The 25,577-nt window shown below is 33.3% G+C and overlaps 1 protein-coding gene across 2 annotated transcripts; it reads left to right on the top strand.

The window, feature by feature from the left end:
- The first annotated feature begins 13,842 nt into the window (after nt 1-13,842).
- Nucleotides 13,843-23,405, top strand: LOC127714400 (neuropeptide FF receptor 2-like). 2 transcript variants are annotated; one of them, XM_052220454.1, is made up of 2 exons: nt 13,843-14,532; nt 22,714-23,405. In XM_052220454.1, exons 1-2 carry the CDS (start codon nt 14,141-14,143, stop codon nt 23,366-23,368), a joined length of 1,047 nt encoding a protein of 348 aa, XP_052076414.1. In that variant the 5' UTR covers nt 13,843-14,140; the 3' UTR covers nt 23,369-23,405. The 2 variants fall into 2 exon arrangements, with proteins under 2 accessions (XP_052076414.1, XP_052076413.1); XM_052220453.1 differs by lacking the exon at nt 13,843-14,532 and having other exon boundaries at nt 22,146-23,405.
- Nucleotides 23,406-25,577: the final 2,172 nt, after the last annotated feature.

Raw genomic sequence — 25,577 nt, 5'->3', positions numbered from 1 at the left:
CACTTGAATTTAGCTGCCTTGAAAATAATACATAATTTGGATGAAGTTCAAGATTTTTACAAAATTGGTAGTTGAAGTTAGCAACGTCCATTGGCCAATATTACAGGATAAAAAGGACGATGCTGTGTACTAAATTATTCTTTATCTTTCCTGTATCTTTTCTCATCTTTTTCGTTAAGACCATCAGGTTCTAAAGTGTGGAGTTGGTGGATCCAAAAATTTTCTCTTCTCCTTCTCGCTGTGGTGTCCCACTCGGTGTTGACTTCTATGATTTGGAAAGTAACATTATCAAAAGAATGTTTCGTTGAACGAAGATGTCTTGTGAGAGGACAGTTTTTGTTGGTTTTGTACCATGAACGATGGTTATTGAGCCGAATATTAAATTTGTCCATTGTTTCTCCCACATACTGAATGCCACAAGTGTCACATGTTAATATATAAACTGAGTTCTCCCGTTTTACAGTTGGAATTTGAGTAGATGGTATAATTTTGTTTAGTAACGGAGCTGATGTATTGGCAGCTTTACAACACAAGCAGTTCCTTCGACCACATTGTTTGTAGCAACCGGGAGATGGAGTAGGCTGCTTTGCTTATACAGATGTCACTAATTTGTCACGAATGTTTTTAGGTCTTCTGAAGGCCATGACTGGTGGTGAGGAAAATACTTTTTTAAGATTTGAATCATTTTCTATGATTTTCCAATGCTTCTGAACAATGGAAGACACATTTTTAAAATCAGGATGGTAAGTGAGTACAAGGGGTGTTCTGTTAGCTGCTTTATTCTTATCTTTGTACTCTAGAAGTTCTTGGCGACTAGTTTTGTTTGCTCTTTCGAAAGCGCTATCAATGATGTTGTTATTGTATCCTCGAACAACTAGATGTTTACGTAGTTGTCATGAATAAAACAGAGGGAAATCGCCAACTTTCAAACTCCATTTTTTATAAACAATTAATCACAGATCCAACACTAAATAATATTCGAAGGATCAACACCATCCTTCAAGAGATGTTCGACAAAAAGCATATAGACAATGACACCTTTGATTATCTCCGACCTCTTGAGAACGAAGCAAAGGCCGGAAGATTCTATATGTTGCCTAAAATACATAAAACGGGCAATCCAGGTCGACCAATTGTTTCAGCAAATAGTCATCCAACTGAAAAGATATCAGAATTTGTAGACCATCATCTAAGACCTCATGTGAAAGAACTACCCTCTTACATCTAAGATACGACTGATTATCTAAAGAAAATGGAAAGCCTCAATCCTCTACCAAGCAATACTATACTTGCATCCATGGACGTGTCTTCTTTATATACCAACATTCCACAAGACGAAGGAATAGCAGCTTGTGAAGAGGTATGGAACACTCGTAGTGAAAAAAATCCTCCAACTGAGTGCCTTGTTACACTTCTGAAACTAGTGCTAGAGAACAACAACTTCTCCTTCAATGAAAAACATTATCTCCAGATAGACGGTACTAGTATGGGCACAAAAATGACCCCGTCATATGCCAACATATTTATGGGCCAACTTGAAAAACGCCTCTTGGCTAGTGCTCCATACCAGCCCTTATCATGGTTCCGATTCATTGACGATATTGATTTCAAATGGACAGATTCACAAGAACATCTTAATGAATTTCTAGGACACTGTAACTCTTTCCACCATTCAATAAAATTTACATATGAATCATCTATGGAGAAAATAAACTTCCTCGACACTACGAGTTACATCAAGAACGGAACCATTATAACGGACCTTCATACCAAACAAACGGACAAACATCAATTCCTTTCTCCTAAAAGTTGCCATCCTAAACACTGCTCCCGTGGCATCCCATTCAGCCAGGCATTGCGAATCAAGAGAATATGCACTACTGAAAATACGCAAAATGCTAGACTTGGACAACTACGTAAACATCTAGTTGTTCGAGGATACAATAACAACATCATTGATAGCACTTTCGAAAGAGCAAACAAAACTAGTGGCCAAGAACTTCTAGAGTACAAAGATAAGAATAAAGCAGCTAACAGAACACCCCTTGTACTCACTTACCATCCTGATTTTAAAAATGTGTCTTCCATTGTTCAGAAGCATTGGAAAATCATAGAAAATGATTCAAATCTTAAAAAAGTATTTTCCTCACCACCAGTCATGGCCTTCAGAAGACCTAAAAACATCCGTGACAAATTAGTGACATCTGTATTAGCAAAGCAGCCTACTCCATCTCCCGGTTGCTACAAACAATGTGGTCGAAGGAACTGCTTGTGTTGTAAAGCTGCCAATACAAGCAGTTCTTTCATCAGCTCCGTTACTAAACAAAATTATACCATCTACTCAAATTCCAACTGTAAAACGGAGAACTCAATTTATATATTAACATGTGACACTTGTGGCATTCAGTATGTGGGAGAAACAATGGACAAATTTAATATTCGGCTCAATAACCATCGTTCATGGTACAAAACCAACAAAAACTGTCCTCTCACAAGACATCTTCGTTCAACGAAACATTCTTTTGATAATGTTACTTTCCAAATCATAGAAGTCAACACCGAGTGGGACACCACAGCGAGAAGGAGAAGAGAAAATTTTTTCCACCAACTCCACACTTTAGAACCTGATGGTCTTAACGAAAAAGATGAGAAAAGATACAGGAAAGATAAAGAATAATTTAGTACACAGCATCGTCCTTTTTATCCTGTAATATTGGCCAATGGACGTTGCTAACTTCAACTACCAATTTTGTAAAAATCTTGAACTTCATCCAAATTATGTATTATTTTCAAGGCAGCTAAATTCAAGTGCAACATATACATTGAGCTGCAAAAGTTTCTTATCATCTACATCCGATTTCACCTGGATAGATGCACGCTTGATAAAGCTAGTTAGTCTAGCGAAATATTGCGTTTATTTTCATCATTTTGTAAATATTTTAAACATTCTTATATTTACATACTAAATAGTGTGTTAAAATTACATTGTTAGGCAATCTATAATTTTATTTGTGTAATTGAATTAATCTCTGTACTGATTAATCCACACTCCCATAGATTTGTATGTCATGTGCTGCTATTTATAGGCACTTATAAGTTGGAACACTCGTAGTGAAAAAAATCCTCCAACTGAGTGCCTTGTTACACTTCTGAAACTAGTGCTAGAGAACAACAACTTCTCTTTCAATGAAAAACATTATCTCCAGATAGACGGTACTAGTATGGGCACAAAAATGGCCCCGTCATATGCCAACATATTTATGGGCCAACTTGAAAAACGCCTCTTGGCTAGTGCTCCATACCAGCCCTTATCATGGTTCCGATTCATTGACGATATTGATTTCAAATGGACAGATTCACAAGAACATCTTAATGAATTTCTTGGACACTGTAACTCTTTCCACCATTCAATAAAATTTACATATGAATCATCTATGGAGAAAATAAATTTCCTCGACACTACGAGTTACATCAAGAACGGAACCATTATAACGGACCTTCATACCAAACAAACGGACAAACATCAATTCCTTTCTCCTAAAAGTTGCCATCCTAAACACTGCTCCCGTGGCATCCCATTCAGCCAGGCATTGCGAATCAAGAGAATATGCTCTACTGAAAATACGCAAAATGCTAGACTTGGACAACTACGTAAACATCTAGTTGTTCGAGGTTACAATAACAACTTCATTGATAGCGCTTTCGAAAGAGCAAACAAAACTAGTCGCCAAGAACTTCTAGAGTACAAAGATAAGAATAAAGCAGCTAACAGAACACCCCTTGTACTCACTTACCATCCTGATTTTAAAAATGTGTCTTCCATTGTTCAAAAGCATTGGAAAATTATAGAAAATGATTCAAATCTTAAAAAAGTATTTTCCTCACCACCAGTCATGGCCTTCAGAAGACCTAAAAACATCCGTGACAAATTAGTGACATCTGTATTAGCAAAGCAGCCTACTCCATCTCCCGGTTGCTACAAACAATGTGGTCGAAGGAACTGCTTGTGTTGTAAAGCTGCCAATACAAGCAGTTCTTTCATCAGCTCCGTTACTAAACAAAATTATACCATCTACTCAAATTCCAACTGTAAAACGGAGAACTCAATTTATATATTAACATGTGACACTTGTGGCATTCAGTATGTGGGAGAAACAATGGACAAATTTAATATTCGGCTCAATAACCATCGTTCATGGTACAAAACCAACAAAAACTGTCCTCTCACAAGACATCTTCGTTCAACGAAACATTCTTTTGATAATGTTTCTTTCCAAATCATAGAAGTCAACACCGAGTGGGACACCACGGCGAGAAGGAGAAGAGAAAATTTTTGGATCCACCAACTCCACACTTTAGAACCTGATGGTCTTAACGAAAAAGATGAGAAAAGATACAGGAAAGATAAAGAATAATTTAGTACACAGCATCGTCCTTTTTATCCTGTAATATTGGCCAATGGACGTTGCTAACTTCAACTACCAATTTTGTAAAAATCTTGAACTTCATCCAAATTATGTATTATTTTCAAGGCAGCTAAATTCAAGTGCAACATATACATTGAGCTGCAAAAGTTTCTTATCATCTACATCCGATTTCACCTGGATAGATGCACGCTTGATAAAGCTAGTTAGTCTAGCGAAATATTGCGTTTATTTTCATCATTTTGTAAATATTTTAAACATTCTTATATTTACATACTAAATAGTGTGTTAAAATTACATTGTTAGGCAATCTATATATATATATATATATATATATATACCGACGATTTAATCCCATGGGAAGTATATATAAAACTCATCAAGATACCAAGCTTATTCTATTGTACGCCAGACGTGTGTTTCGTCTACAAAAAACTCGCCAGTGACGTTCAAATCAAAAGAATTAAAATGCCAAATAATGAATGAATTTAAAAAGCATTGAGGACCCGAAATTCCGAAAGGTTTTGCCAAATACAGCTAAGATTATATATTCCTTGGGTAGAAAATCCTTTTTTTTTTTCGAAAAGTGATGACTGGGCTGTTAATAAGACTCGCTCCAAGTTTGTAGAAAATACAAAATGGTTAATTGAAACATGCATCATTTGAAATGATTGACGCAAATAAAGTAATTTGATATAATTACATTTCATGTATGTTTCATTAGAACCCGTACTTTTGATTGGCTGAAAGAATGGAGATTCATTCAACAATTACATTTATTCCCCAATAATATCAAACATTCATAACAGCATGTGCTGCCGTTGTCACAACAATGCATAGACAAACAAACGAAATGTATTATTTTCCTCGTAATTTTTTGGTAGAATAAAAATGTAGTTATAAGAATTAAATGCTTCTTTTTGTAAATATATAGGGTTGTTAAAGCGTTGATAGTCCGCACATATTTAGCATGAAGCGCCAAAATGTGCAACGCTCAATAAATAAAATTACAAAAAGAAGCATGCAATTCTTAAATAAAAGTGTAAAATAGATATTTAGGATAATGTTAATGAGACAACGATACTGCAAACTCGATTGTGTTTGCAAAAATAAAACGCCATACACATGATACAGTCTTTAACGACGAACTAGTTTTTACATTGTACTTGTAGTTGATTTCAATCATCATATGAAATCGAAATTCTGAATGTTTGTACAGTCTAATTTTACACAAGTCATAGGTGTTGCAATTTATATGGAAAGATTGTATCTAAAAGTTCCTCTTGATGTACCCTGCAAACAACGTTTTGAATTATCCGTACGTCCATCAGTCTGGGGACGGTGTATGAAGCCATAGAATTATTTCTGACATTTGCAAAGAGACATAAAATTACGAGGAACACCTCTTCCAATTTGTGTTCTTATAAATGAAAAATTATTGTACGCCTATATAAATGTTGTAAGATTTCAAAATTCTGCTGAAATATTTGCCACTGGACAAATCTCATTTAAGGTGTGGTATGTGTATATTCATGTTAGTTCCTAACTGTAAATATCAAGTGGAAAAATAATTTAGCCGAACAGAAACCTTAACTGTGGTTCAGAAAACCTCATATAGTGTGTTGTTTGCAACAACTGCAAAGAATAGTAAATTGAGAAACGGGAAACTCGTTACGCGAACGATTCCGAGTTCATCGACAACAAATTAGGGATCCTAGTACAATAATAAACAATCTAAGCGAACACCTAGAAGTATTTGAGGACGACCGTTTTACAAAATGAGTGTAACCAATAAATTCAAAAGACTTGCTAGTGTTTCAGTTTTGATTTTTTAAAACAATGCTAAACAGTGCTGTTAAATTTTAAATTAATTTAATGTTTGAAACACTTCCCTTTCTATTATCGTCGGTCTGTTCATGTCTTATGAAGCAATAAATAAAAACAAATATCTAACATTTGCAAAGAAACATAAAATACAAGGATAGGTAGTGAAATTTTATACGCGAAAGTTCTAATTTACTATTATTTTATATGAAATTTTATCAAAATGTAGCACATCTTCGTAACGTTGGTGAAACAGCTTCATTCTCCTGAGTCATATTTTGAACCTTTACTGTTTATATGAAAATAAGAAGATGTTGATATGATTGCCAATGAGACAACTATCCACCACAGTTCAATAAAGTGGTTTAGTCCATTTTTGGTAATGTACTTTTGGCGTGGCTCCGTATTTATACATCCCGCCATTGTGGTATTGTGTTATGGTCATTTTTTGTATTCTTGTATTTCATTTTTGCTTATGTGCTTTGTCTATAGAGTGTCTAAATACCATTTTGTTTTTCTTTGATGTCGAAGTTGTTTGTTTTTATAAAACAATGTTGACTGCTGTACCCCAATTTTTGACATTTTTTTTTTACTTTTTATATCTGTTTGTTTTGCTCACACATTGTTGTCAATATAAAGGAATTCTATGCGACTAGCATACAAGTGAGAGGTTATGCTAGCTATAAAATCTACCATTTTCTACATGAGGAAATGTCTGTACCAAGTCAGAAATATGACAGTTGTTTCCAATTCGTTTGATGAGTTTTAGCTTTTGGGAGACTTTTCGTTTTGAATTTTCTTTGGAGTTCGGTATTTTTGTTATTTTACTTTTTGCCTCTTGACAAATCTGTACTTTATCTAACAGGTGCTATGTATCCTTTTGGAGTTTCTTATTAATATGGCTAATTATTTTCTATTCGTTTATCCAATCCTAGCTCCATTTTTTTTTGGGGGGGGGGGTGGTTGGTTTACGTGCTGTACACAGCAATTGTTTTCTTCTTTTTTGTAAAATGGTTAACAGAAACACAGTCTATACAAATTTTTCGTCGAGAGCAATCAAAGAGGAATCCGCAGACATCGTTCCTTCGCTAAAACCATAAACCACATATGTAGAATCCAGAGGTTTATTTCGCCGAATTTCTGTGTCTAACGAGAAAATCTATCTTTAACCAAAGCAAAGATATACTGGAATGTCCTCGTTTATTGAACGATTTTTACATTTTTTTTATAATAATCAGGTGTGTTTTCAGTTAATTATTAATATATAAGTTACAGAAAGTTGCAGAAAGCAATGCCTCAGCGGATAATTCACCAGAGGATAAAGCACCTGTAAACACTGGATAACAGAAAGACTACAACCCTAAGAAAGACCAGGAAGAAAAAAGAAAAACTGTGAGCGAGCTTGCAAGAGAGTCTTAAGAACAGTACTTATCTGGTTGAACGCGACGGAACTGGAAACAAAGATGTAGAATGTCTGGGCAAATTAATGAACAATTAAATATTTCAAGAAAAAATTTTGATGATAAAACGATAGAATTTGATTATCCGTTTGCGAACGATAATTTCACGTTGAATGGGCGTATAAAATGCTGATTTCCATTTTTAAAGAAAAAAATCTGGTAGAAGAAAAAATTTAGTGATAAAGATTTGTCCATTAGTTTACAGGTTAAAAAAATATTAATCGAAATATAAACCGAACTCGCTCTCGCCCCATATGGAATTTACTGACCCTGTATTAGGTCACTAGCACACTGTACAACTAATAACATCCCATAACAGCCATGACAGAGATTACAATAATGTGTCATTTATAAAAACTGGTTTTACGTATGATTCGTCAAAAAAGTAAAATAACAAAAATAGCGAACTCCAAGGAATATTCAAAACGGTAAGTTCCTTGTCAAATAGCCAAATCAAAAGGTCAAACACATCAACGATTGGAAAACAACAGTCATATTCCTGACTTGGTACAGGCATTTCCCTATGTAGAAAATGGTGGATTAAACATGATTTTATAGCAGCTAAAACTCTCACTTGTATGACAGTCGAATAGTCAAGCGTACCTACATTTTGTCAAATTGTAAGAAAGCTATACTTGGAAGAAGAGAGATAATCGCCATATTTTATCATTGTACAAAAGTCATGGACGAGTTTCACTCATTTAAATATAAAATTACTGCTGCAATAATGTAAAGATCTGAAGCATGTTATAGCATCTCAAATTAAGTATTTAATCAAAGTAGTTTTTGGAATTAAGAATGTTATTAAACATAGGATATAAATAACAACTAAATGTATAAATAACTTTTTGACGCCTTAGTAATACTTATATCTTTTTTTCAAAAACTTAATCGGTTTCTTAGTTTCTTTATTATGTTCAACATCCGTAATAAAAAGTAATTATTGTGAATAATGGTCAAGTAATGAAATCAATAGAATTTCTCTTTAAAATATTCAATTAACAATACTTTTCGAATATTTAAAGAACCGAAACAAACCATATATATCTGTAACCGAAACAAGCCAATTCATAAGCAGATAGATAAAAACACTGAATAAAATTTAGGAAAACAGTTCAAATGTTTAAATATAACATCTAATATCAGAAGTATTCACAACTGTACAAATCTATGAAATATAGAGTGTAAACTCCATTTTACTTAATGCATGTTCGTCTATGTACCTTTTATTCTTTTACTGTTGCAAAAGGGACGGTGTCGTATACAACATACTCATTTAAACCTGCCATGTTGAAGTGCCTGTCCCATGTTTCATCATCTTCCGACATTGTATTTATTTAATAGCTGTCTTTTCGTTGTGAGGTCATTTAAATGAAAAAGTCCGAGCATACAAACCACAAACTTTTTTAAGGTAAAAAAAAACATATTTGTTTTTCGTAAATTGTCTTGTTATAAATTAGGCCGTTAATTTTCTCAGTTGAATTGCTACATAGTTTTCATGGCAAGGCCTTTTATAGCCAACTATACGGTATGGGGCTTTCTCATTGTTGAAGGCCGTACGGTTGCCTATAATTGCTTACATCCATTTCATGTGAACTTGGGTTCACTAGTTGTTTCATTGGCAATCATACTAAATCTCCTTATTTTTATATACAATGTCTTCGTTCGTGATCTAAGACATCAAATAGGATACGCAAATATTAAACGGTGCAATATAAACCATACGTATCAGCCTTTAGTGTCGGTATTAGTCATGAAATGGTATCATAGATGAAACAAAAACATTCATAACCAGTAATTCCTTCCACTAAATCAAAATGTCTTAATTTGTTTATGATTATCGATGAGACTTCTACCTAAGCTTTTCTTTGTCACAACGTTTTACGATAAAACCAAGTTATACGGGATTTGCTAGCTGGCTGGTATTCTGGTCAACAAAAGTAGCAGCTATATATATGTAAATACTTGGATTTTGAAGTGTCCTGCTAAATATGAGAACTTTTTAGTTTGGTCTTTGTTTCTTGTTTAACCAAGTGGTACATGAATATCGGTTCCAGACAACTACTTAATTGTAATTTTATTATTGATTTTTACAAGGCCATCATTTGTCTCCTCAAAATAGTTTCACTTCTTTCCTAGGAGCATTCTTCGCATCCATGTGGTAGGTATCGTATAAGACAATATATTCTGTTTTGTATATTGTCAATAATTAGATAGTTGTCTAATCGATAATCATAAACAAATTAAGACATTTTTGATTTAGTGGAAGGAATTACTGGTTATGAATGTGTCGTATTTCCTGCGTACAGCATTACATAAACACTTGAAACAAAACAAAAGTAACTAAAAGAACACTTTACGATTGCGCAACTTTGCAGAAGGGAATGTCAGTTATTTACATGTATGTATAATATACTTACACCACTTCGAATTGATTTTGAAAACAAGAAATTCGTCTGACTAGTTTATGTAATATAAAAAAAATAGGTTAGATGTAATAAATATCAAATTACAAAAGCAAACAGTTATCATTTAATTGGAGCGGTTTAATTACGTTAATCATTTACATGTTAAAAATGAATCAAGCCCAACACTGACTGATGAGATAGAGGAAGTGCGATGAAAGTGATTAATGTAATAAGTTGATACTTTTGACGAATTTATGTGACCATCCCACACTAGTCATCTAATGGGTGTTAAACATACTGTAAAATCAAAAATGAGAATCAAGAGGATAGAATATAACGAACCAAATGATTAACAATAAGGCATGTTTGTGAACTCCTACTCCAGAAGAATTCAAATAAAGAACGCTGAAAAGTAAAGATTTTTCCGAACTCCTACTAAAACCCGTAAGTTATATTGACAGTAAATTCAAGGAATTGTTATATTGTTATAAATAATAAACAACTGAATAATGCGCTTGATACGTTTAAGATTATATAGTGCATGTGTATATTTTCTTCCGCCTAACAGAAGTTCAACTGTAATTGTTATAAACAATGCCATAATATTTGTTCCTGTTTAACACATATTCTTAAATCTTTATTCCGTAAGGAACAAATACTGAAATATTTGTTTCAGAGGAAATGATATTACAGAATATTTCTTCCATTTAAACTTAAATTATGAATGAACTTCTATTTCACGACACATGCAGGAAAAAAGCGTTTTATAAATTTGGTGCTTTCTAGATTTACCTTCATGAGGAACGCTTAACTGAAACATGTATGAGCCATTGATGTGAAAATACCTTTATGACGGTTTCATTTGGGAGTATATATATATATATATATATATATATATATATATATATATATATATAATATTAAATGTCTGAATAATAGCCAACGAAAAATCTTACGTGGCGATGGATCATATAATGGATACAGTACAATACAAAATATAATATATAATAAACAAGTCTAAAAGGGTACAACATCACCAAAAAATAAAATAAAATCATGAACAAATGTTAAATATTTCGGATAACTAATATCCTTCATCAGTAAGATGTCAAATGGTTCTTATCTTGACATGTGGTAGTCACACTGTAATATTAATTTTGATCGTTATACAAATAATCACGAATCAATACGCTGGTAATTTTTTTTAATATTGATGTTTGGAGGAGGAATGAATTCCTTAAAACTGTAAGAGTCCTGTACTGAAGCCTGATTTACTTGAAACAAGTGAAGGTATAGGGACTCATTCTATGTTTTTTCATGAATGCCCTCTGGGGATACTGTCCTTAACTTCCTTATCCAAAAATCCTGGCGTGCCCAGGTGATCTCAAATGACGACTTATGGGGAGGTCGGGCTTGCAGGTGTAGTCCGGCACTTCGATTACCATTCATGTATTTGTTGAATGGCTGTTCTGTCCCGCCAACATACTGAATGCCACATCGACACCGAAGAAGGTATAAAACATTCTGGGTTTTGCAAGTTATATTGCAATATATAGTGTATTCGGATCCAGAGAAGTGGCAAGTCAATGTTTGAGTGTTCAGTGTTTGTTGGCAAGTCAGACATCGTCTGTTACCATACGACTTGCACCATCCTGCAGTTGAAGAGCTTTTATTAGAGAAGACATCAGCTCTCACAAATAAGTCTTTCAGACTTGCTGGTCTCCGAAAAGCTAAGACAGGAGGTTTGGGAAAGATCTTGGATAATTTGGATGTTTGGCAATAATCTGCCAATTGGCACGGATCAAACGGGACAGATTAGTAAAGGCGGGATTGTATGTTAAAACAATCGGAACTATTTCGCTTCGCCTTTTCTGTTTGTACTCTAATAGGTCATTGCGGCTGTTATTGTTAGCACGCGCAAACCCCTTATCTTTGTCCCATTTCTTATAACCTTGTTTGGTCAAAAATCCGCAAAGTTCCTGTAACCGTTTAGTGACAGCCTCCTCAGAGGAGCAAATCCGCTTTACTCTGAGAGCTTGACTGTACGGGATACTTTTTGTACAGTTTTTGGGTGACAGCTTTGGGGGCTAACAATAACAGCCAAGATGATCTCAAAAACCTTACCATCACTATCATAGACCACAACGAGGGTTGGTCAAGGGCCGACAGACTTCCTCGGGAAAGTTTTTTGGATAAGGAAGTTAAGGACAGTTTCCCCAGAGGGCATTAATGAAAAAACAAAGAATGAGTCCCTACCATCACTTGTTTCCAGTAACTCCGGCTTCAGTATAGGACTCTTACAGTTTTAAGGAATTTATTCCTCCTCCCAAACATCAATATTAAAAAAATTTACCAGCGTATTGATTCGTGATAATTTGTATAACGATCAAGATTGATATTACAGTGTGACTACCACATGTCAAGATAAGAACTATTTGACATCTTACTGATGAAGGATATTAGTTATCCGAAATATTTAATATTTGTTCATGATTTTATTTATTTTGGTGATGTTGTACCCTTTTAGACTTGCGCTTGTAATATATATATATATAATATATATGATAAGAGACCTTCACTTACTCTACCACAAATCTGTTTATTCAGTAACACAAGGATTTTCCTTTACATTGTATTGGGATATTATATATAAGGATAAGAAATATTGTATTTTAAATAAAGTTATATGCATGTAATACTTGTCAATTAGTTTCTGTGATTCATTAAACCAACTTTAAGTCTCAACATTTATCATTTAGCTTTCACCTTTGAGTGACCTAACTATTTCCCTCTAGTTGACTTTGTGTTAATTATGAAGAGCAACCCCATCTTCCTCTTGTTTTAAAATAATGTACAAACTAAGGAACTTATGTTTCAAAACTTTCTTTACTAAATTCAATAAATATAATATTAAGGGAAAAGTTAAATGCAAAAGTGTTGATTTCAATTAACAGTATGAGCATCCTGAATTCTTACTGAGAAGGAAGGGAATTCCCTAAAAATAATTTACTGTGTTGAAAGAACCAACATAATATTTACAATAATTACAACTTAGTCGTGATAACTGTGTTTACTTAGAGTCCAAAGTTACGAGTTGTTTTGCGTTCTCCATGTTCTCTTGCTAGTAGGTTTTTGGTGGTATGAGATAAAGCAGATAACAATATCTATTTCAGAATATCTTTTGATAATCCGCAGTCGTTAGTCAAATAATAATAGACTGCAGTTTAATTTGGATAAATTCAGTGAACAAAAAGATTTTAAAAGAGGGACGAAAGATACCAGAGGGACAGTCAAACTCATAGATCGAAAACAAACTGACAACGCCACGGCAAAAAAAAAAGACAAACAGGCAAATAATAGTACAGATGACACAACATAGAAAACTAAAGACTAAGCAACACGAACCCCACCAAAAACTGGGGGTGATCTCAGGTGCTCCGGAAGGGTACGCAGATCCTGCTCCACATGTGGCACCCGTCGTGTTGCTTTTATAATGACACTAAACTGTATAGCATGTTTAGATTAAAGGGTATAGTTTTTCTACTTTTTTGTATGTGTGTGTATATTGGGTCGTTTTGCTTACAAGTTTGGAAAATTTGTCAACGCACAATAATTTAAAACAAGAAGACACAGCCAAATAAGCCTGTAATTAAGATATCGTAAAACTGCTTTTAAAATGTAAACTGATTTTCTCATTAACAGCCATACAGGTTTGTCGTCATAAGCACCACGATCAACTTCGTCATTAATTTGTTGATTCGCTGAATGAGGAAGGTCAAACAAAAGTTCAATTCCTGTAAGACAAACATTGTAAATAGTGTCAAGTTTCCGGACACTTGTACTTGAAATTTCCGCTTCTGGTGTCTATACATAATTCATCGGATCGTGTTATTTCATAATATGCGTTTATCAAATTTTGATAACTTCAGAATTATTTTTGACAGCTATATAAAGGCAGTGTCGGTCGCTGTTTCTTCACATAGACTCAATATTGGTGAAGCCGTTGGTAGCTTAAAAGAGAACAATGAATGTTACATTAGAGGATATCAATCATGCAGAAATACAAAAACTATTAGCACCTATTGTATATCTGGCGATTCTAATGGTTGTCGGAATTCCTGGAAATTTGACTGTGCTCATTATATATCGACGGCGCTATGCCAAGTCAGTATACCGTACTATCATTTGGAATCTTGCGTTAACAGACCTTCTGTTTTGTACACTAACAATGCCATTTAATATAGGAAGAGTTATTCGATACTATACGTTTACAAATCTGTGGGTTTGTAAGATATTCACAACAGTTATTATTTTCTTCATCATGTATTCCTCGCATTTATTGGTAACTCTATCAATACACAGATTTAGACAAGTCTGCATGCCGCTGAAATCACAAATCAACACTTTGAACGTGAGGTACTGGATAATAGGTGGATTTGTACTTGCAATTTTCTTAGACTCTCCACAAATTATTTTGCAACCCATAGATGAGGTTAAACTCCCGTACAATTTAACCGGACACGTGTGTGCAGTTTCTTTCAAAAATTCAAGTTATGCAGAAGTATACAATGGATTTTTGACATTTTTGTTCGGTTTTTACGCATTTGTTTTGTTCATAATGTATATATTCATTGGTCGTAGGATGTACTTGCAACACAAAATAAAGAAAAACGCAATTGCAGCAAAAAGTATTCCAAAAGAAGATGACATTTCAGGTAAAATAACGAAAATAGCAATTACAGTAAGCGCCGTTTTTGCATTGAGTTATATTCCACTCTTTGTTCTGAAGCTATTAGTGGACGTCATCAAACCAGAAGAATTAAATGCAGTTGAGTTTTCCATACTGAAGATACTAGAGAGATCCTATGCTATAAATCATGTGGCCAATCCATTCATTTATGCATTTTACGACCAACGTTTCCGCAGACAGTTCCGAACATTCTTTGTAGCACCATGGCGTCTAAAACAGATTGAATCATCAACAGCATACGCAGATGGGGAATCTAGAACACCCAGCGTCGAGAAGACATTAGAAAGTTCTCTAAACAATGCTTCAATGATCAAAATCTAATTGTCTAAGACTATCGTTCGCGACAATATACAATCGTAAGCACAACATTATGTTTTGGATAATTTTGCGTTCGTATTTACTTTATACTTTTTTTTTATTATGATAAAATACTTTAGAATAAGTGTATGAAGCATTATTCTGCTGCAATCGCTATAAAAATTATTTTGAAGTATTTTGAACATATTGATTGCGAAGTGTTTAGAAATTATTGATTGTTTTGCCAAGTAAAGAACAATATTACTTCACAATGATTGTATGTATTGAAATCCCTAACTTCATCATTTTTATCTAAATTGTGCAATGACAGAACTAAATATACAAAGGTTTTAAACTTTTCTTCTAAAACTATTTTGGTAAATGTAAGCGAAGTAGTAAATTAAAGTCAAACATTTTCCTTCACCTATTATTGTAAATATGTTACAATTGAAATGATATTCTTACTTCATATTCTTGTTTTTTATATTTACTTTTTGGTAATTTTAGTGCATGTCGCTTTACTACAACTTGGTCGGAACTATTGTAAGTTTACACAAGCAAACGAAACATCCGCCTAATACATGTAGTAACTGGTTTGGCCTTGACCATATTTTGTAATGGACTATTTGTACATTTTTAGATGATACATTTTGAAAATTATATAAGACACAAGGTTGTAACTCCTCATGCAAAACTGTCTTTGGATTGTTTTGGGGCTAATGTGCCTTCTCCGGGAAAAGTTGAGATTTACAAATGTGCAAAAATAGGCAAACTTGTTATATTTGTCGTATCGAGGTTATGAACTTACTTGTATGCATAAAGTATAACACTATAAAGTTCTACAGAAGAGTATCCAGGTAAAAACGATGTACTCGTCGAGGTTTACAGATGAATGGCCTTATTTCTTCCCAGACAATCACGAGTGGAGCAGGAGATTTAAACGGACAATACCCACGACTAGTCATATAACTAATAAGGTACAGAATGGAAGTCGGAACTAGAATGTTAACCTTTGTTGGCCTCCACATATTATTTGTGAATATTGGTACTAAAATTTATAATCGTTCATGATGATTTATTTCCCTTGTACATTCACATATATATATAGATAGAATTACAAACATTTCATTTTGAGGATAAGCAGGTACGGAAACCATTTAGGCTTTTGCCAATGATATGAATATCTCATTTAAAAGGTGTTAACTCTTTGTGCACATCACAACTGTACATTTTCACAAACTTACTCTTAAAGTTTTTTACAATTTGAAAATACCTTTAGATAACATAATAGAGATGAATGATTTTTCGTTTGTGTAAACACTCAGATTTCAACTTCGTACTTTACGTATTTATTCTCAAATGTCCTTATCTTAAACGTCTAGATATTTCGTTTGATTTTGAAAATGAAGTTCTGTTATAATCTTGTTCAAATATATTAAGTTTTGAAATCTTCTTATAGTACACCAGCAAATATCTTTTTCACGAAGAACCTTTTGCTTGATTATTGTGTTCATAATGTCCAAAGGCATATATCACTGGACGACAACCAATGCACAATTGATCCAATCGATGGGTTCTATGGGGTATATTCAGTAAAAGAAACTCGCTTGATCTTCAATATGAAAGCGTTATATTTAAATTAAATGTATACCTCAGGCTGGTTCACCTTTAGATATCAGAAGCTTTCAAATATTGTTAATTATAGTACAAATGTAGGCGCGTCTTTTGCAACAATTAAAACTTGAGGTCATGCGGCATTTTTTGGCCATTCACGTGGCCTTGTTTCTGCACACAGAAGATTTGTACTAAATTCCTACATTGACCCCATTAACTGTCAATCCTGTAGAAAAAAAATATTGCATTTAGCGTTTCTTTCTTTTAGTTTTCGTCTATGTATCTTATAAAACAAAATTCGTTTTACACATTATCCACCAAACAGTGGGGCACAGGTCTTCAGCGTAATCAAAAAAGCTCTCCTTTAAAGAGGCCTTTCTTGGTGACGTATATTTATCAACTGAATTTACCTCTATATGCGACATTTTGTCTTCATTTCTTTCTTCTTTTTTTTTGTATTCTGCATGTAATGTAACCAATATTCGAGTTAAATGTTTAATACAAGATTCATTAATGCTGAATTTGTAAAAATAGACGGATATTCGTACTATAGCCCATATTGCGGCAAATATATATTTTGTAAACAAAGTTGTACATTGACTATTTTCAAAAAAATGATGTAAAATAATAATGGTATACTCAATACATATTGATTGTTTTTCTGGGTTTGTTTTGATCAATATTGCAAATGAATCTTGGAACTACAGCCATGATGTATTTTTAGTTAACTTTTTCCTTATATGACAATTTTTGTTTATATACTCTGAAAATACCCACAATAAGTCTTTTAAAAGAAAGACAAACGATAATAAAGGGACATTCAAACTCATAAGTCGAAAATAAACTGTCAACACCATGGCTAAAAAAGTAAAAGACAAACAGACAAACAACAGTACACAAATCAGAACATAAAAAACAAAAGACTGAATTTGAAATGTTTTACATACACAAAAACACAACATTAATGTTTCATTTTACTAAATCTGCGTATTTTGAAATTAAAAGGAATAGTTCAATACTATTAATAATATGCATTCTACAGAAATTACTGTTAACCAACACCTTGGCGGTTTCTTTGTCCAAAACATAACTGAAAAAGAAAAATTTGCAAAAAATGAAAATATTACTGGGTATGACGAACTTTTCTATTTTAATAATTAAAGCAACAATTAAATTAGAATATATCATGTCATAGCATGGGCATTTCTCTTTGAAACACTTAAATATTTTAATTTTGGAGATTCCATTATGAATTGGAACATTTTATAATGATGTTTCGAATCATCAACTGTCAACCAGAACTGTTGTCTGTCCTTTCTTGCTATGTGTAGAAATACTAAGCATTGTTGTAAGAAATGGTGTTTAGATAAAGGGTATTATTATAAAAGATTCACAGTTTATCATGTCTCAATATGCAGACGACACATCACTTATTTTAGATGGATCGCATTCCTCATTGGATGCATCCCTCCGTATATTAAAATTCTATGCTGAGATATCAAAATTAACTTAGCCAAACCAAACGTTATATGGATATGTAGTAAAAGGCATAGTCAACACAAAAAATCATGTAAAGTGGGGACTGAAGTGGGGTTCCAGTACCTTCTAATTATTGGGTATCACTTTTTGTGTTGATTTAGAGAGAATGTTTAACCTAAATTATGCTCCTCGAGTACAAGAAATAGAACAAATATTACAAAATTGGTCAAAATAGTCACTTACTGTATTTGGTAAAAAAAAACAGTTATAAAGTCTCTAATTATATTAAAATTTAATGATCTGTTCCTGTCCATCCCAGGTCCAGAGATAAAATGATACGTCAACGTAATAGTAAAATCTATTCATTCATTTGGGATGATAAGCCGGACAAGATAAAGCGGGATCCTCTATGTCAAGAATATTACAGAGGAGGCCTAAAATTATTAATTTGGGAACTTTATACAAGGGTTAAAACTTACTTGGGTTAGAAGATTATTTAAGTCTAAATCTAAGTGGATACAATTATTCATATCTACACAAAATATGCATTTTACAGAGTTGGCTTATTTTGGGACCTTTAAAATATGTCAAAACACAGCAGTCCTTATTTTTTTGGTGAAGTCATTTCGGCATCTATATGGAATAATGAGCACATTAAAATTGATAATGTCAGCGTTTACTAAAACAATTACACCATGGATATGGCCTGTAATTAAATGATCTGTTACATGAACATGGAAATACATTTATTTATTAAAATTTTGAAAGAATGTATAATTTCAAACCCACGTTCTTGCAGTTTTATGGGTGTATACTAGCATTTAAAAAGTGGTTGCAAACCATCGAAACACTGAAAGAGAGAAAAAACAACAAGCTTTAATAATAAATTATGCCTTTTAATATTTATATTTTCTTCAAGTCAGAAAAGGGTGCAAAGGACATGTATATTTTTTTAAACCAAGATACGATACCTATAGATTTTGCAGCAGAAAAAAATGGGAAGGTATTCTAAATAAGGTTGTAGGAAATTGGAATAAAAAATACACTTGGGTGCTACCAAGGTTTCAAAAAACACTAAGCTATGTTGGTTTCAATAAAGACTATTCATTATATTTCGGGTACAAACGCTCTACTCTTTAAAATGAACCTTGTAAACTGTAATGTATGTAACCTTGTAAACTGTAATGTATGTAACCTTGTAAACTGTAATGTATGTAACCTTGTAAACTGTAATGTATGTAACCTTGTAAACTGTAATGTATGAACCTTGTAAACTGTAATGTATATAACCTTGTAAACTGTAATGTATGTAACCTTGTAAACTGTAATGTATGTAACCTTGTAAACTGTAATGTATGTAACCTTGTAAACTGTAATGTATGTAACCTTGTAAACTGTAATGTATGTAACCTTGTAAACTGTAATGTATGTAACCTTGTAAACTGTAATGTATGTAACCTTGTAAACTGTAATGTATGAACCTTGTAAACTGTAATGTATGTAACCTTGTAAACTGTAATGTATGTAACCTTGTAAACTGTAATGTATGTAACCTTGTAAACTGTAATGTATGTAACCTTGTAAACGGTTATGTATGTAACCTTGTAAGCTATAACCTTTTAAAAGAGCTTTTATTAGAGAAGACATCAGCTCTCACAAATAAGTCTTTCAGACTTGCTGGTCTCCGAAAAGCTAAGACAGGAGGTTTGGGAAAGATCTTGGATAATTTGGATGTTTGGCAATAATCTGCCAATTGGTACGGATCAAACGGGAGAGATTAGTAAAGGCGGGATTGTATGTTAAAACAATCGGAACTATTTCGCTTCGCCTTTTCTGTTTGTACTCTAATAGGTCATTGCGGCTGTTATTGTTAGCACGCGCAAACCCCTTATCTTTGTCCCATTTCTTATAACCTCGTTTGGTCAAAAATCCGCGAAGTTCCTGTAACCGTTTAGTGACAGCCTCCTCAGAGGAGCAAATCCGCTTTACTCTGAGAGCTTGACTGTACGGGATACTTTTTGTACAGTTTTTGGGTGACAGCTTTGGGGGCTAACAATAACAGTCGCAATGACCTATTAGAGTACCAACAGAAAAGGCGAAGCGAAATAGTTCCGTTTGTTTTAACATACAATCCCGCCTGGGCACACCCAAGATGATCTCAAAAACCTTACCATCACTATCATAGACCACAACGAGGGTTGGTCAAGGGCCGACAGACTTCCTCGGGAAAGTTGTTTGGATAAGGAAGTTAAGGACAGTTTCCCCAGAGGGCATTAATGAAAAAACAAAGAATGAGTCTCTACCATCACTTGTTTCCAGTAACTCCGGCTTCAGTATAGGACTCTTACAGTTTTAAGGAATTTATTCCTCCTCCCAAACATCAATATTAAAAAAATTTACCAGCGTATTGTTTAGTGATAATTTGTATAACGATCAAGATTGATATTACAGTGTGACTACCACATGTCAAGATAAGAACTATTTGACATCTTACTGATGAAGGATATTAGTTATCCGAAATATTTAACATTTGTTCATGATTTTATTTATTTTGGTGATGTTGTACCCTTTTAGACTTGCGCTTGTAATATATATATTATATATATATATGATAAGAGACCTTCACTTACTCTACCACAAATCTGTTTATTCAGTAACACAAGGATTTTCCTTTACATTGTATTGGGATATATAAGGATAAGAAATATTGTATTTTAAATAAAGTTATATGCATGTAATACTTGTCAATTAGTTTCTGTGATTCATTAAACCAACTTTAAGTCTCAACATTTATCATTTAGCTTTCACCTTTGAGTGACCTAACTATTTCCCTCTAGTTGACTTTGTGTTAATTATGAAGAGCAACCCCATCTTCCTCTTGTTTTAAAATAATGTACAAACTAAGGAACTTATGTTTCAAAACTTTCTTTACTAAATTCAATAAATATTATATTAAGGGAAAAGTTAAATGCAAAAGTGTTGATTTCAATTAACAGTATGAGCATCCTGAATTCTTACTGAGAAGGAAGGGAATTCCCTAAAAATAATTTACTGTGTTGAAAGAACCAACATAATATTTACAATAATTTCAAATTAGTCGTGATAACTGTGTTTACTTAGAGTCCAAAGTTACGAGTTGTTTTGCGTTCTCCATGTTCTCTTGCAAGTAGGTTTTTGAAGGTATGAGATAAAGCAGATAACAATATCTATTTCAGAATATCTTTTGATAATCCGCAGTCGTTAGTCAAATAATAATAAACTGCAGTTTAATTTGGATAAATACAGTGAACAAAACGATTTTAAAAGAGGGACGAAAGATACCAGAGGGACAGTCAAACTCATAGATCGAAAACAAACTGACAACGCCATGGCAAAAAAAAAAGACAAGCAGACAAATAATAGTACAGATGACACAACATAGAAAACTAAAGACTAAGCAACACGAACCCCACCAAAAACTGGGGGTGATCTCAGGTGCTCCGGAAGGGTAAGCAGATCCTGCTCCACATGTGGCACCCGTCGTGTTCTTTTTATAATGACACTAAACTGTATAGCATGTTTAGATTAAAGGGTATAGTTTTTCTACTTTTTTGTATGTGTGTGTATATTGGGTCGTTTTGCTTACAAGTTTGGAAAGTTTGTCAACGCAAAATAAATTAAAACAAGAAGACACAGTCAAATAAGTCTGTAATTAAGATATCGTAAAACTACTTTTAAAATGTAAACTGATTTTCTCATTAACAGCCATACAGGTTTGTCGTCATAAGCACCACGATCAACTTCGTCATTAATTTGTTGATTCGCTGAATGAGGAAGGTCAAACAAAAGTTCAATTCCTGTATGACAAACATTGTAAATAGTGTCAAGTTTCCGGACACTTGTACTTGAAATTTCCGCTTCTGGTGTCTATTCATAATTCATCGGATCGTGTTATTTCATAATATGCGTTTATTAAATTTTGATAACTTCAGAATTATTTTGACAGCTATATAAAGGCAGTGTCGGTCGCTGTTTCTTCACATAGACTCAATATTGGTGAAGCCGTTGGTAGCTTAAAAGAGAACAATGAATGTTACATTAGAGGATATCAATCATGCAGAAATACAAAAACTATTAGCACCTATTGTATATCTGGCGATTCTAATGGTTGTCGGAATTCCTGGAAATTTGACTGTGCTCATTATATATCGACGGCGCTATGCCAAGTCAGTATACCGTACTATCATTTGGAATCTTGCGTTAACAGACCTTCTGTTTTGTACACTAACAATGCCATTTAATATAGGAAGAGTTATTCGATACTATACGTTTACAAATCTGTGGGTTTGTAAGATATTCACAACAGTTATTATTTTCTTCATCATGTATTCCTCGCATTTATTGGTAACTCTATCAATACACAGATTTAGACAAGTATGCATGCCGCTGAAATCACAAATCAACACCTTGAACGTGAGGTACTGGATAATCGGTGGATTTGTACTTGCAGTTTTCTTAGACTCTCCACAAATTATTTTGCAACCCATAGATGAGGTTAAACTCCCGTACAATTTAACCGGACACGTGTGTGCAGTTTCTTTCAAAAATTCAAGTTATGCAGAAGTATACAATGGATTTTTGACATTTTTGTTCGGTTTTTACGCATTTGTTTTGTTCATAATGTATATATTCATTGGTCGTAGGATGTACTTGCAACACAAAATAAAGAAAAACGCAATTGCAGCAAAAAGTATTCCAAAAGAAGATGACATTTCAGGTAAAATAACGAAAATAGCAATTACAGTAAGCGCCGTTTTTGCATTGAGTTATATTCCACTCTTTGTTCTGAAGCTATTAGTGGACGTCATCAAACCAGAAGAATTAAATGCAGTTGAGTTTTCCATACTGAAGATACTAGAGAGATCCTATGCTATAAATCATGTGGCCAATCCATTCATTTATGCATTTTACGACCAACGTTTCCGCAGACAGTTCCGAACATTCTTTGTAGCACCATGGCGTCTAAAACAGATTGAATCATCAACAGCATACGCAGATGGGGAATCTAGAACACCCAGCGTCGAGAAGACATTAGAAAGTTCTCTAAACAATGCTTCAATGATCAAAATCTAATTGTCTAAGACTATCGTTCGCGACAATATACAATCGTAAGCACAACATTATGTTTTGGATAATTTTGCGTTCGTATTTACTTTATACTTTTTTTTTATTATGATAAAATACTTTAGAATAAGTGTATGAAGCATTATTCTGCTGCAATCGCTATAAAAATTATTTTGAAGTATTTTGAACATATTGATTGCGAAGTGTTTAGAAATTATTGATTGTTTTGCCAAGTAAAGAACAATATTACTTCACAATGATTGTATGTATTGAAATCCCTAACTTCATCATTTTTATCTAAATTGTGCAATGACAGAACTAAATATACAAAGGTTTTAAACTTTTCTTCTAAAACTATTTTGGTAAATGTAAGCGAAGTAGTAAATTAAAGTCAAACATTTTCCTTCACCTATTATTGTAAATATGTTACAATTGAAATGATATTCTTATTTTATATTCTTGTTTTTTATATTTACCTTTTGGTAATTTTAGTGCATGTCGCTTTACTACAACTTGGTCGGAACTATTGTAAGTTTACACAAGCAAACGAAACATCCGCCTAATACATGTAGTAACTGGTTTGGCCTTGACCATATTTTGTAATGGACTATATTTGTACATTTTTAGATGATACATTTTGAAAATTATATAAAACACAATGTTGTAACTCCTCATGCAAAACTGTCTTTGGATTGTTTTGGGGCTAATGTGCCTTCTCCGGGAAAAGTTGAGATTTACAAATGTGCAAAAATAGGCAAACTTGTTATATTTGTCGTATCGAGGTTATGGACTTACTTGTATGCATAAAGTATAACACTATAAAGTTCTACAGAAGAGTATCCAGGTAAAAACGATGTACTCGTCGAGGTTTACAGATGAATGGCCTTATTTCTTCCCAGACAATCACGAGTGGAGCAGGAGATTTAAACGGACAATACCCAAGACTAATCATATAACTAATAAGGTACAGAATGGAAGTAGGAACTAGAATGTTAACCTTTGTTGGCCTCCACATATTATTTGTGAATATTGGTACTAAAATTTATAATCGTTCATGATGATTTATTTCCCTTGTACATTCACATATATATATAGATAGAATTACAAACATTTCATTTTGAGGATAAGCAGGTACGGGAACCATTTAGGCTTTTGCCATTGATATGAATATTTCATTTAAAAGGTGTTAACTCTTTGTGCACATCACAACTGTACATTTTCACAAACTTACTCTTAAAGTTTTTTACAATTTGAAAATACCTTTAGATAACATAATAGAGATGAATGATTTTTCGTTTGTGTAAACACTCAGATTTCAACTTCGTACTTTACGTATTTATTCTCAAATGTCCTTATCTTAAACGTCTAGATATTTCGTTTGATTTTGAAAATGAAGTTCTGTTATAATCTTGTTCAAATATATTAAGTTTTGAAATCTTCTTATAGTACACCAGCAAATAACTTTTTCACGAAGAACCTTTTGCTTGATTATTGTGTTCATAATGTCCAAAGGCATATATCACTGTACGACAACCAATGCACAATTGATCCAATCGATGGGTTCTATGGGGTATATTCAGTAAAAGAAACTCGCTTGATCTTCAATATATATGATAGCGTTATATTTAAATTAAATGTATGCCTCAGGCTGGTTCACCTTTAGATATCAGAAGCTTTCAAATATTGTTAATTATAGTACAAATGTAGGCGCGTCTTTTGCAACAATTAAAACTTGAGGTCATGCGGCATTTTTGGGCCATTCACGTGGCCTTGTTTCTGCACACAGAAGATTCGTACTAAATTCCTACATTGACCCCATTAACTGTCAATCCTGTAGAAAAAAAATATTACATTCAGCGTTTCTTTCTTTTAGTTTTCATCTATGTATCTTATAAAACAAAATTCGTTTCACACATTATCCACCAAACAGTGGAGCACAGGTCTTCAGCGTAATCCAAAAAGCTCTCCTTTAAAGAGGCCTTTCTTGGTGACGTATATTTATCAACTGAATTTACCTCTATATGAGACATTTAGTCTTCATTTCTTTCTTCTTTTTTTTTGTAGTCTGCATGTAATGTAACCAATATTCGAGTTAAATGTTTAATACAAGATTCATTAATGCTGAATTTGTAGAAATAGACGGATATTCGTACTATAGCCCATATTGCGGCAAATATATTTTTTGTAAACAAAGTTGTACATTGACTGTTTTCAAAAA

Source organism: Mytilus californianus, unplaced genomic scaffold (genome assembly GCF_021869535.1).
Source record: "Mytilus californianus isolate M0D057914Y unplaced genomic scaffold, xbMytCali1.0.p SCAF_9, whole genome shotgun sequence".
Classification (NCBI taxonomy): domain Eukaryota; kingdom Metazoa; phylum Mollusca; class Bivalvia; order Mytilida; family Mytilidae; genus Mytilus; species Mytilus californianus.
Note: the sequence above shows the minus strand (reverse complement) of the source record. Positions and strands in the feature narration are given on the sequence as shown.

Bases quoted from the DNA above. Each gene is read 5' to 3' on its own strand.
- LOC127714400 (XM_052220454.1), top strand. From the start codon at position 14,141: ATGAATGTTACATTAGAGGATATCAATCATGCAGAAATACAAAAACTA. The intron at 14,533-22,713 runs GTACTGGATAAT...CTTGAACGTGAG, and splicing joins ATCAACACTTTGAACGTGAG to GTACTGGATAATCGGTGGAT.